This window comes from Amphiprion ocellaris, chromosome 5, assembly GCF_022539595.1.
Source record: "Amphiprion ocellaris isolate individual 3 ecotype Okinawa chromosome 5, ASM2253959v1, whole genome shotgun sequence".
In the NCBI taxonomy this organism is placed as follows: domain Eukaryota; kingdom Metazoa; phylum Chordata; class Actinopteri; family Pomacentridae; genus Amphiprion; species Amphiprion ocellaris.
Window position 1 is genome coordinate 29,100,779 of NC_072770.1, and position 13,467 is coordinate 29,114,245.

Sequence of the window (13,467 nt, forward strand, 5' to 3'; positions counted from 1 at the left end):
CTCCAACAGGACGATACGACCCGCTACACTTCAAAAACTTCCCCAGAAATGACTCGAGGAACACTACAAAGAGCACAGGGTTTTAACCCATTTATATTGGGATCTGATTGAACATTCACAAGACAGTTTTTGGTTTTTCATGCCTGATCCATGGAGACAGACACCAGACTGTCCCTCAGTTTCTTTGAAGGCCTTCTGAAGATCATTGGTTCCCTCTAGTGTCAGCTGGCATTCAGAATATGACCATAGACTGTATATGTATTTCTCATACAGTCTATGTATGACTGGGAAACCATCAGCTGCAGCATATTTATTTTAAATGATCTAGCTGTACAGAATCCATATTTGGTATGATATGCATAAGGAGTAGGACTTTGTGACATTATTCTGAAAATTAAAAATTAAAATACACTGGGTACACACATCTGGATCACATTTTCCACCACACAATGCTTTTGTAAAATGGTAAAATAAATATTTAATAACACAAAATATAGAAAGAATTACCTTTAGCTTTAATTGTCTGACAGAGAAATGTAGGGTTACATCTTCTCCTCTGATTAGGTGCTTTTGTAATGTGATTTGAATGAAGGAAGGGAACAAACTGTCTCAGGTTGCCTTCAAACTCAGTTAAAAATGTAGTTTGAACCAAAATGTTTTGAAAATACATTTATCTGAAACCTCTAAGGCACAAGGGGTGAAGTATTACAGTCTTACCAGAAAATCAGTCCAAAAAGAAAACAGATGTTATTGACTCATGTTTCGCTCATCTGGCAATTAAATGACTGAGTTTTGAAAGGCTGTTTCAGATGTATTTCACAAAACTAGAGGGAGACAAATAGTCTGCATGTGAGCCTGTAGTCCCAAGATAAAGAAGAGCCCCTCAAGTGGTTATCTCTTTTATCATGACCGACAACACAGAAACTTAAATTGTGTGTGTGGTCGGGCATTATTCATGCTGTTGGGACCTCAGTCTGTTTAAACAAACACATTATGGCAACTTGTCTCACTAAGGAGACAAAAAGAAGACTTGTTTTGAGGTTAGGGAAAGGGTTAGAGTTGAGCAAGTGTGTAGATGTTTAAGATTAAAGCAGTTCTCCAGAAACTAACTGTAGGTCAGTGTAATGCCGTCAGAAGTAGGAAATGTGGGCTTTTGTGTTTGTTCCACTGGTTTCTATTGGTTCGAAAGAAAAGACTGGTTGTGTTAGTCCCACTGGCCACTCCTCACAGAAACCCACTTCACTCAACTTGGAGAGAAGCTGGCAGTTTTATTTCAGAAGACAGAGTAGAAAACGCCTGCGCTGCTCAAGGTAAGGTGTGAATAAGATGTTAATGAAGTGGTTATTAATGCAGTTAAACCTGGAGTCACATGATTATTTTACTAAAAATCTTAACTTTAAGGCAAATGTAATGCAGGTATTTCCCTTTGTATGTTGTGTTTTCATTTATTGTTTAGTATTTGGTAGGAAATGTGTTTGACCCCAACCATCTGGTATAAGTTTGTCTATTCACGCTATTGGTTTTGCCTCAAATGATAATTATAATTTGGAGATAAAATACATTGAAATACTTCTGATGAAAAATATATTTCTCATATTGTGTGTTGATTGTATCTTGGTATAAACATTCAGGGGTTTAAATATCAATAGGTAGTAGATATAAATTGGTTTTTACACTGGACAAACTATAATAAAATTCATGCGTTGGAAAGTTTTGTGACTTTTACTCGACATTATTCTGCTAGAACTGTTACTTGTTAGTTGTAACTACTTGTATCTAGTTCAGAGTTTGGAGTGTACAGTATTAAACTTGAACTTGACAGTTTCATTAATTAAGAAAAAGGAAAATAATTGTAAAATTAAAATACATTTGTGAATGCATTCTAAGACACCTTTAATGTAAAAAATAAAGAACTTTAAAAAAATGTCTATTGCTATTTTATATTTTGCATGTCAATTCATTGCTCACTTTTTTTTGCTTTTATTGATATTTTTGTGAATCTCATAAGTAATCTGTAAAATAAGAAGGAGAAATTACAGATTTTCCCATCAGTCTATTTGCATGCTAGCATGCATAGCTATGGTAAACACTTATTTAACACTGGTAGGTCATTCTAATTGTGTTAGCATGGCAAAGTTAGCATTTAGCTCAAACAACTGCTGTGCTAAAGCTTTTAGGTTGCAAGTAGGGTTTATCTTTGAAACTTTGAAATATGTTTCTGTCTTGCATTTAACATAACTTAGCAACATGTTGTCTACCACATTATTCGCTGACATACAGTGATTTAATGCCCAGTTTACTAGGTGTTGAAATGGACCCACAACCGAGCTCCCAGCTGAAAATAACTCTGACAAACTCTGGGAATAAACTGGGACACGTTCAGGCCAAACCTCAGGAGAGGGAGCAGTGGTCCAACAAGCTGGAGTTCATCCTGGCAGTGGCTGGACACATCATCGGCCTGGGAAATATCTGGAGGTTTCCGTACCTTTGCTACAAAAATGGAGGAGGTAATTTTTTGTTGTTTTGCTGCCTAAAAGACTGTTTGGCCTTCTTGCCAGAGATAAAGGTTGCATTCACTTACCCGTTGGCTTGTCAGGCCACATTTTTCAAATGCACATTTAAAGAAAAACCCAGTCGTTCATCCTTTGTTATAATGGAAACAGCAAGAAAAATAACAATGACTCGTTGACATGTTAAAGCACAAACTATGTGCACATATTTCTAAAACTTTTTTTTTTTTTTGCTAGGAGTTTTCTTGATTCCTTATGTCTTGTTTTTGTTCACCTGTGGCATCCCGCTCTTCTTCTTGGAGACATCTTTGGGCCAGTTCACCAGTCAGGGCGGAATAACATGTTGGAGAAAAATCTGCCCCCTTTTTGAAGGTAGGTTTTTAGCTTGGACTTTCAGCTATGTATGTTAACTTTATTTCATGTATGTAAGACATATAATACTGTTAGTACTCGTGCATCAGTGCGCTTGACAAATAATTCCCAAACTAATGGTGGACCCTCTCAAATTTATCTCATTTTTAAAAAAAACTTTTCTCTAAGTTTATTATAAACATTAGAGACTTTCATCTATTTGGATCTCAATCAGTCATTAAAATGAAATCACTGTAGTAGTTTAGATGGAAAATTGTACTTTTGCTCTTCCGTGGGAGGTCACAGTTGAGTGGTTTAACCTTTACCAGGGTACTGTATTTATAAGTTTATATGTTTTTAACTGCTATACTGAAAAGCAGCTCATAACTTAAACTAAAGTGGAGTAAAGTAAGTGCAATATACCCCTTTGAAATGTGATGGAGTAGAAACAGAAAGTGTCATAAAATGCTTTTAAGTGAAGGGTACAGGTGATTTTGTACCTGATCTTTGAGTTGAATCAGTCTAATTGTGAAGGTCAGTTTTGGTAATTTTCCATTCACTCTGTTCTTGGCCTTATCTCAGTGTCAGATGTCTGTAAGCGAAAGCTGAGTTTTATCATCACGGTTGCAGTGTGACAAAACTATCTCTCTTCAGGCTTAGGTTACGGAAGCCAAGTGGTTGTTTTGTACACTGGGGTGTATTACATCGTCATACTGGCTTGGACATTTCTCTACCTGTTTTCATCCGTCAGGACTGAGCTTCCATGGGCGAGCTGTGACAACAGCTGGAACACAGGTAGCAAGACGTCATTCTCCAGCTGTTACACACACACTTTGCACCGAGTTTGGATTAGTAATCACTTCCTATTCACAATCCCTTTGATTATTTCATGCTAGATGGCTGTGTCGAGCATGATCACAATCAGACGTCCCCTCAGCTCCTGTATGGAAACGGCACGTCTTCAGTTGTAGAGTTTTGGGAGTAAGTATCATGAATGAAATCATTATAAGAGTGCTGCTGTTTCTGGTGTATGTTACTCAATATTTTCTGTTAAAGGAGGAGAATATTAGGCCTATCTGAAGGAATTGATCAGATTGGCAATATTCGCTGGGACCTGGCTCTCTGTCTACTTCTTGCCTGGGTATTGTGTTACTTCTGTGTCTGGAATGGAGTCAAGTCCACAGGGAAGGTACAGAACAAATGTAATATTAAACTGTAATGTCTGATTTCATGTAAACTCTTCTCTAAATCTATGAAGTGTTTAATTTTAAAAAATGCCACCAATATTGGTTGTGCATTAGGTGGTATACTTCACAGCCACATTTCCGTATGTGATGCTGGTGGTGCTGCTTGTTCGTGGTCTTACATTACCGGGGGCCCAAGAAGGGATCGTGTTCTACCTCTACCCAGATCCGTCTCGCCTCACTGATCCAGAGGTACTGCTATTTATTATATATTCAGCTGGTGCTGTAATTTATGTACCTCCGTTTTGTTTTGCAGTATGTACTTGGAGGATATTGTTGAAAACCACTGATTTGACCTGATTTGGTGTGTTGCAAGCAGCCTCGTAAATATTTAGATGTAAAGCTAAGGGATGACCATTTTACGGTTGTTGACTTGATATGTGGCTGTACAGGTGGAATCAACAATCACATAAGTCAGTGGGCTTTATCCTCTGTAGCATTTGAACATTTTGTTAGAGGACATTTTACATTTTGTTTCCATTTATTAGTATATGAATGTAATTTCTCTGAGAATGTATTAACCTAAATTGAAAGTAAAATGAAATAAACTGAACATAACCTTATTGAAATCCAACAGGTGTGGATGGACGCTGGCAGCCAAATCTTTTACTCCTATGGAGTTTGCACGGGTGTTCTGACATCACTGGGAAGCTACAATAAATACAACAACAACTGCTACAGGTTTGTTTTTTTTATTTCTTTACTGACTGTAACTCTGTTTAAATGTGTTGAAACTGCTTATTGTTACACTGTAAAAAAAAGTAACATTTCAAACTATTTATCTATCTATTTATTAATTTATTCATTCATTCATGCATTATATTTTTAAAAATGGTATTTAGTGCTTTTACAATGTTTGCCCATAAAATTACACAATTTTTAACCAAAGTAAAATCAGTATAAATACTATTATGTAACAGAAAAACTTTGTATATTATAGGCAGAAAAATGCTCAATTTTTTTTTCAGCTGTTATTTTATAAATTTTCCGTTTTGCTAAATTCTAGATAATATCAGGTAAAATCACAAAAAGTATTAATTTACATGTTGACTATCAAGCGATCAAAAACCTGTTTTATTTTTAGATAAATAGTAATTCTTTCTTTTACAATGTGACTGTCAGATTACAGTTTTGCTGTTTTCAAATCAATTTAAAAAATGTAAAATTTTTACAGGTATGTGCTGTTATTTTCAGGATTTTTGCAGTTAAAATGTTATAATATTTAACAGTTTTGAACTTTTCAAATCTGTGACGCTCTTTCTGCAAGATTTTAACCATTTGTTTACTGTAGTCACTGTAGTTTTCATGCTTTCTAATGTTTGAATTTTTCGCCTACAGAGACTGTGTCTACCTGTGCCTGTTAAACAGTCTAACCAGCTTCGTAGCTGGCTTTGCCATCTTCTCAGTACTGGGTTTCATGGCAAAGGAGCAAGGTGTGGATATATCGATGGTGGCTGAATCAGGTATAGACGGCTGAAGATGCATACTCAACAGAAAATCAGAGCAATACCGTTATGAGTTGCATGATAATGTGACCATTTTTTCTCATGTACCTTTGCAGGCCCAGGGTTGGCATTCATTGCTTACCCTCGTGCTGTGGCATTGATGCCGCTTCCTCAGCTCTGGGCGATTTTCTTCTTTGTTATGATCATTTTCTTAGGGTTGGATAGTGAGGTAGGACCATGGATCAAGTCTAATTCTAATGTAATAGTAAATTCTGATACTACATCAACACAATTCATTTATAATAATACAAACTAATCTCTCTTATCACCACAGTTTGTATATCAGGAGGCGCTGGTCACAACCATCTCCGACATGTATCCTTCCTTCTTTCAAAACAGCTGTCGTCGTAAACTCCTCCTTCTTGCCATTAGTGTTGCAAGTTTCCTTGTTGGCCTTTTCATGGTGACAGAAGTAAGTGGTCTGAGATACTGATGTGCATAATTAATTAAGTCTATATTTATAGGATAAATGAAGTAAAATGGTTAGCTATCCTTAACTGAAGAAACAACATTAAGTGCTATGTTCATAAGAATACTGCATCTCTCTAAAACATAGTACCTCCATCAGTTTCTCTGCTCCTGTATATGGACTGTTCCCTCAGAATAACACAGTGTGTTGATGGTACAATGTGTGGTTGAATTTCAGTGATGAATCCTGTTTCTTCATATTTGCAGGGAGGCCTTTACATTTTCCAGTTGTTTGACTACTATGCCTGCAGTGGAATGACACTTCTACTGTTTGCTGTCCTTCAGTCTGTCTGCATTGGATGGGTTTACGGTGAGGTTCAGTTTTCACTGTTGGATGTATTTTATAAACTGGTATTTTACAGCTAAGTACATTTTAAACCAGCAGTTTCACACCTGTTTCCAAGACATTTGACTTTTTTGGGGGGTAAAAATCATTCACATAGAAAAGGGAAACATTACTAATGTGGTTTAAATAGCCGTACGCTTGTGCATACATATCTGTGATGATTAAATTAAGTCATATTTTAAGGAATTCAAAGTCATAACATAGTTTGAAAAACAAATCTTAAAGTGCTAGTTGAGATGCCAAAATGTACATACAGGCCAAATATGGCAAAAAAAAAAAAAATCTGAAAATTCTGCAGATACAGGGTTATTCAAAAAGAATGAATCTATTTCATTATGCAATATTTTTATAAAGAAAAGCAAAAGAAAATCCAGCCAAGTCACAAGTATTCTACTGAAAAACAACTTTTATTTCCTGTCTTACAAGTGTTCAATGTGTCCACCACCTGCAGCACAGGCAACATCAATGCGATAAGAGAATTCCTCCCAGATGCGTATCAGCATATCATAATCCGCTGAGTTGATTGCTGTTGTTATTTGATGTTATTCAACGACCTTAAAAATCAAATAAGAGTTGATTGTGAGTAGAATACTTGTGACTTGGCTGGAGTTTTTTTTTTTTTTTAATTGTTTTTCCTTATTAAAATATTGCATAATGAAATTGGTTCATTCTTTTTGAATAACTCTGTATAATACCTATATATTTTGTGTACTAACCCTAACCCTCTACAGGTGCAGATCGTCAATATGATAATATCAAGGACATGATTGGATATCGACCGTGGCCTTTCATGAAATATTGTTGGCAGTACGTCACACCAGCTATCTGCACTGTAAGTACACATGCCTGCTGTCTAACTTTGTACATGCGATCCAGCTAACAGCGAGTGTATCTGACAGCTGTCAGAGTCTTCTGCGCTTAAACTAGTCCATGTCTCAACCAGATGGACACCAGCTCCATTGATGGCCTGCTAGAAGTCAAGGCTGCTGAATCTAAGTGAAGTTAAATATTTATCAATCCATGTATTTTTCTAGCTCCTCACTGGTGTCTTTCTCCTGAAGAAATATTTGATTAAATAATGATTTAAGGAACTCAGGCGTGTGTTCTTTTGGCAGAGAATTTATTTTTAGATAAGCTAAGGCCGAGATTGCAGCTGTATTCAGGCATTCCATAAAAAGAGCTAGTAGCATAACTTGAGTGGATTTTCGGATTTACTTTTTTATGTTTCATTTCAGTCACAGATGGGTCAAAGATGCATATATATTACACAGTTATTCAGTTTGATTGAGTTAGAACTGACTAATGTAAAACAGAGAGAAAGTTGCACATGGACATTAGATATCAAAGTTTCAGTATGCAAGAAAGAGGAGAATTTGTGTTTTTACAGATCTGAATCAATGTTGGTATGAGGCTATGAATATTGTGTATAACATTGGAGACTCATTTTCTGTTTAATGTTCTTTTAAACTACATAAAATGATTAACTATAAATTTGACTTGCTATATGTATAATACAAATCTGGTAATTTAGAGTTTAAGTCTTTTCTTCTGTTCTCTCTGCTTGTACATTTTCAGTGCACATTTCTGTTCTCCTTGATCAAATACACCCCGCTGAAATTCAACAACACCTATGAATACCCCTGGTGGGGCTATGCCCTCGGAGGATTCTTCACTCTTTCGTCAACCCTCCTGGTTCCTCTATGGATGTTATATGCTGTGTGCGTCACTCCAGGAACACTGAAACAGGTACAATCCCACGTTTTTACTGGAACAAATTTGGGTGGTTCAGTCAAGGCCACTATTTTCTGTGGCCTCAGTAGCTGTGTAAACTAGTGCAGGTGATAGAGGAAACACTAAATTTCAAGCTGACACTGACAAAAGAAACTGTTTGATCTGGATGCTGTGTGAAGTCAGTACTGACCATGCTCATTGCTTTGATTTGATGTTTTTGATTGGTGTCTAAAGGTTCAAACTGATAGTATTGATTGATAGTTAAATGTTCAAATTTGTACCTGCTCTCTATTCATATCAAAAAGAACAAAAGTCTGGCTGTGTACCTGTTGTTAATGATATTTAGCTGTAAATATTGAGCTCATTAGCCATTACTCTTTATTCAGAGAAAGCATAGCTATGGCTCAGCATATTTTACTAAAGTTAATGATAACCTGTTGTCTTTCTCTTTCATCACACAGAGACTGAAACTTCTATGTACCCCATCAATGGACATTCCAAGAGCAACAAAGAAAGCATCAAACCATGAAGCATTTCAGACTTTCACAGAGCTTCACACCCTGCGCACGACAGAAAGTTCCACTGACAAAGATGGCAAAACTCAGACATTATCTGTTATTTAAACAGCAATGAATGAAAGACTTGAAAAGCGAGGAATGCAGATTTTCTACTTGGCAGCCAAGAACGAAGGGCATATTTCCACTGGGAGTAAGCTTAACACTCTTTCACTAACACTACTAAACTTTGTCCACTCAGCGGGAGAGCATCTCTGAGTTCATCCATTATGTATAAATGCTGGTTTGAGTCTACGTAAGATGTTTTTGCCCTGGGTTCAAGCCTCTAAGGCTACATGCATGGTGTCCTGTCTTCTTAATGGAGAGTCCTGGAGCACTGTGCACCTTGTAAAGAGCTGCAGACACAGCTCAGGGCTGGAAAAAGCCCTCAACTTCATAAACCTTCTAAAAAGACACTGGAACTGCTCATCAATCAACCACAATGCAGAAAAGGGCAGATCTCTGTAGCAAACAAGTAAATGAAACATTGATTTACCTTTAAGGTTCATTGTTGATGAAATGTATCATTACTTTGGTCTCACTGTTGTGCAGGCTTGGTAATCTCTGCACTCTTCACTATCTACATGCCCTGGCTGAGGAGTGTCTGCTGACTTCATGAGAAAACTGAGTCTGTAATGTTTGAAGGACAAATGCTACAGATGTATGAGCCCTGCCCTTTCAACTGCAATACTGACTCTGCATTTCTCTGCTTTATCATCCTTTATCATACTTTAATAAAATACAAATATTGTTGCACATTTCATTGCTTTATTATGGCTCATCCAAATTTTCACAACAGTTGACATGAAAAATGAGAGTTTGAATTTGTTTATTGTACATTTATATGACCTTTGTGCAGGTGTTTTTTTTTTTGTTTGTTGTTTTTTGGCTGTTAGACCATTCGTTGTATCAAGTGTGCTTGAGATGTTGAGGAACAAAAGACGGGTTTTGGTATCATTTTGTTTTCTGGCATTTAATGAATTTATACATATTCATGTTTATACAGCACTGACATGACAGGTTTATAAAGGTTATAAGCAATAAAGAATTTTGAGGTGTTTTGCAACAATTTAGGTGTAATTTAGTAGATTTCACAAGTAAATAAGACTAGGCCTGTACACCTTCAGTCACTGAAACTGGCCCAGCAGGCTGTAATTCAACACATTGCGTGTTCACAGCTTTTACTACAGAGTAATTGCAGGGTAAAATGAAGCTTCAGTGCTCAGCCATGTTACACTTTAAGTACAGGTTATTTAGGCTGCTTTAAAAAGTGTAGTACGATCCCTGTTGTAAGTAAAAGCTATTAACAATAAAATAAACTCCAATTTTGTAGTTTATAGTTTCATATTAAGTATATTTTAAGCACTACTTTTGACAGGTTTTTTGCTTTAGGATCATTGGATGTTCATATTTTATTTTCTTCAACCAGGCCAAGGCTGTCTGGTAACAGCACACTCAAAAGTAAAGACAAACTGTAATCATGGCTGTAGCACCAGCATTAAATGGCAGCTCATTTTTGGCGGGACTGGTATTGTACAAAGATGATTTCCTGACACTACTGGCCTCAAATTGTCTGCACTTTCTTGTGTTATCATAGACAAAAACCATAAAGCACCATATTTTACATTACATATTGTCAAAAGAACTTAAAAAAAAAACTTTGGAGACAGTAGCAGTTGGACTTGCTGATGAGTTAAATCCTCATGTTACACATTGGTGAGGCTCCACATTATACCACTGAAACCAGAAGTACTTGTACAAGTGTTGATCAGGCTCTGCTCTGGGCAAGACATCAATGGCAGGCTGGCACATTGCATGGCAGCTCTGCAACATTAAGGCACAAATATTAAGTTTTTCTGAAAACTTAGCATTAAAAGAGCAAAGATGTTAATACAAGACAGTTTACATCAACATAGCAAAAACTGCCCAAAATAAAGAGAGTCAGTGTGAATAATTAAAGAAACACATACTGTGCAAGCTAATGTTGTAGTACTCGAGACCGGTCTTGAGACCACTTTTTGAAGATCTCGGTCTTGTCTCGCGCTCGACCGGTCTTGTCTCGGTCTCGGGCACAGAGGACTCGGGATTTTTACTGCGAGACCAGCCGAGACCATGGCTTCACCGACAACACTGAACTACCTCTCAACTGTCTCATTGGGTCAGTAACAGCTTTGTTGTGATTGGATGCAAAACTCCCCGCCTCAAATGTAACCAATAACTTAACTGATTTTTAATTTGGATGATTTTTACGGGCTGTGACCTGTCACCTACCCCGCCCCTCTTCACACGTACTCCGCTACAGTTAATGCGGGAGGCGGAAGAAGGAGTCTGCTACCTGGGAAAGATGTCAACTAACTCTGCTGTAATAAAGTTTGGCTTTTCTAACCATAAACAGTTTATCTGTAAATCAACGTCAAAAAGAAAACCCACCGCTATATGCAAATTCTGCAACGCAACGCTCACTGAGGCGGCTGGAACCACACCAAACTTTTATCGACACTTGGAGAGGAAGCATAAAGAAAGGTAAGCTAACGCTACATGGCGCTAGCGAAGTAAGCGAGATAAATTCAGCAAGCTGTAGTTTGTGAATATATATATATATGTGTGTGTGTGTGTCTGTACATGTATATATAGGGAAAGGCATGTGGTAGTGTTTTACGCTGGCCTTGCGCTTCTCATAAACGATAAAGAGACAGGCTACATGAAGCTTTGTTTATGTTCCATCAGTGTTAGCTAATGTTAGCTCTGACATAGCGGCACATGTGACAGAGGAGTGTCCAGTTCAAATTATGCACCCCGTCTATGAAAAAGTTCCATCTCACGTGTGCAACTTGGCCTGGCAATGTACACACTTAATTTTAGTGCCAATTTTTAGAATTAAAACACACAATTGCATAATAAATGTGTAACTTAAATATAAATTAAAATAAATATGTGTATAAGTAGAGAGGGTTTTTAGCTGAGGGGGCATTATAATGAAACCCCATCGTGCACGTTTAGGTCACAAAATGTTGCAGTCTCTCATGCTTCTAAAATGCAACCAAACACTACTTTAAACTCACTTCCCATGATGTAATTTTTAAGGGCCATGTTGTTTGTAGTGTTTATAAACGACCCTTTCATGTGTTTATCCTTGGTGGTGAGCTTTGAATAACAAAGTATTTGCCTCAGCAGTTTGTCAAGGAAATACTTTCAGTGTCTGACCTCTTTGAAGATACATTGACATGTTATATTTCATTGCATTTTAGATGCTGATAAACATAAATACTTGAAAACAAGACAAAAATGAAGACGCAAGTATTAAATATTTGTTTGATACGTTCCATATTGAATGGTTGTTTGTCGTTGCAGACAAGAGTATTACAGGCAACCTTACACTTGCCTAAAAACTACATTGAGTAAGTACTGAATAAAATGGTTAAGTTAAATTTGATATGGTCTCGGTCTCGACTCGGTCTCGCTTTGTCTTGGTCTCGGTCTTGACTTGGTCTCGATCCCTCAAAGTCTTGGCCTTGTCTCGGTCTCGATACACTGTGGTCTCGGCCATGTCTTGGCCTCGGTTTAGGTGGTATTGACTACAACACTAGTGCAAGCAGCGTCTTCACCTTTTGTCCTGATCATAATTCATTCTCAGTTTTGACCTCCAGGAGGCACTGCAGTTCTGTGTTCACGACATACTACTCCAACATCAGTGGACAGTATTTCAGTACAGTAAGGACTCTGACATCTGCTGCAAAATTAGATCCATGCTCCCAAGCAATGTGTTACTTTTATTCCCCTGTTTGTGAACACTCAGAATGTTGTATCAAGATATGCTCTGCAGCCTAGATCCATTAAATGTCCTTGTTTGGTCTTGGAGGAAAAGGAATGTAGAGTGAAATTAGGTTATGTTAAGCACTGTGTGTTTTAATTGCAGCAAACATGGTAGAATGATGCTACAGTTACACAAATATGTGATTAGAGGAACCAAGTTGACAGGAGGACTGTCGTGACCTGCTGGTCGATCTGTGACATTACACACAGATACAGGACTGACCATGAAGCTTGTGCTTTTGCTTTGCTTTAGTATTTAGGAGTGTTAAACTCTGATCATGTCTGCGAGCAAAAACACCAAGCTAAAACATCAAGGAAATACACATCATATACAGCTGTGTGCAGAAAGACAAGTAATAAAAATTCTCTAACATCTCATAAACTCATCATAAAAGTAATTTTTAAATGCGTGAAAGAAAAGAAAACAACCTAATTTCAAATTGAGTTTGCAATGTGACCAGGATTAAAACAGCAACAGAATCAACACAAATGAATAATATAATCATTTCAATCAGTGCAGCAGTGCTGTTACCCAAACATACATGAAACAACCTCCACGATTATGTTTTACCGAGTGAACTGTGCTAAGAAGTGTTCAAGACCACCAGAGGGCGCTTCAGCAGCAGACGCAGACATCCAATCAGTGTCATCCTTGTTTTAACCCCCAGATTACTTGGAGCTTCAGGAAGTTACCACACAGGAAGTTGTTGGGCTCTTAGAAAAGCGCCATATCACACAAAAATATTTAAGATGATGGATGTGATGAAGTCACTGTTTTGTATCTGTGCAGTGGTCTTCACCATCACAAATATGTCTGTTTGTCATGTTTCTACCTTTTCCTCCTCTATTCATTACACATCATATTGTGGTGTATTTAAATGTATATATTTCATTTTTGGAGTGAAGTTATGAAAACGGGAGGGACAACATACAGTGACATAGTGT

At 37.3% G+C, this 13,467-nt stretch overlaps 1 protein-coding gene across 2 annotated transcripts; it reads left to right on the top strand.

The window, feature by feature from the left end:
• Positions 1–926: 926 nt before the first annotated feature.
• On the top strand, positions 927–9,778 carry LOC111575258 (sodium- and chloride-dependent GABA transporter 2-like). Of its 2 annotated transcripts, XM_023280270.3 has the most exons (15): positions 927–1,310; positions 2,296–2,507; positions 2,748–2,882; positions 3,516–3,656; positions 3,758–3,842; positions 3,918–4,050; positions 4,163–4,297; positions 4,683–4,786; positions 5,444–5,568; positions 5,667–5,779; positions 5,885–6,022; positions 6,286–6,388; positions 7,156–7,256; positions 8,000–8,170; positions 8,617–9,778. In XM_023280270.3, the coding sequence occupies exons 1-15, from the start codon at positions 1,144–1,146 to the stop codon at positions 8,776–8,778; spliced, it is 2,025 nt and encodes a 674-aa protein (XP_023136038.2). In that variant the 5' UTR covers positions 927–1,143; the 3' UTR covers positions 8,779–9,778. The 2 variants fall into 2 exon arrangements, with proteins under 2 accessions (XP_023136038.2, XP_035808746.1); XM_035952853.2 differs by lacking the exon at positions 927–1,310 and having other exon boundaries at positions 2,377–2,507; positions 2,813–2,882.
• The last annotated feature ends 3,689 nt before the right edge of the window (positions 9,779–13,467 follow it).

Bases quoted from the DNA above. Each gene is read 5' to 3' on its own strand.
- LOC111575258 (XM_023280270.3), top strand. From the start codon at position 1,144: ATGTGGGCTTTTGTGTTTGTTCCACTGGTTTCTATTGGTTCGAAAGAA. The intron at 3,657-3,757 runs GTAGCAAGACGT...ATTTCATGCTAG, and splicing joins TGACAACAGCTGGAACACAG to ATGGCTGTGTCGAGCATGAT. The intron at 5,780-5,884 runs GTAGGACCATGG...TTATCACCACAG, and splicing joins TCTTAGGGTTGGATAGTGAG to TTTGTATATCAGGAGGCGCT.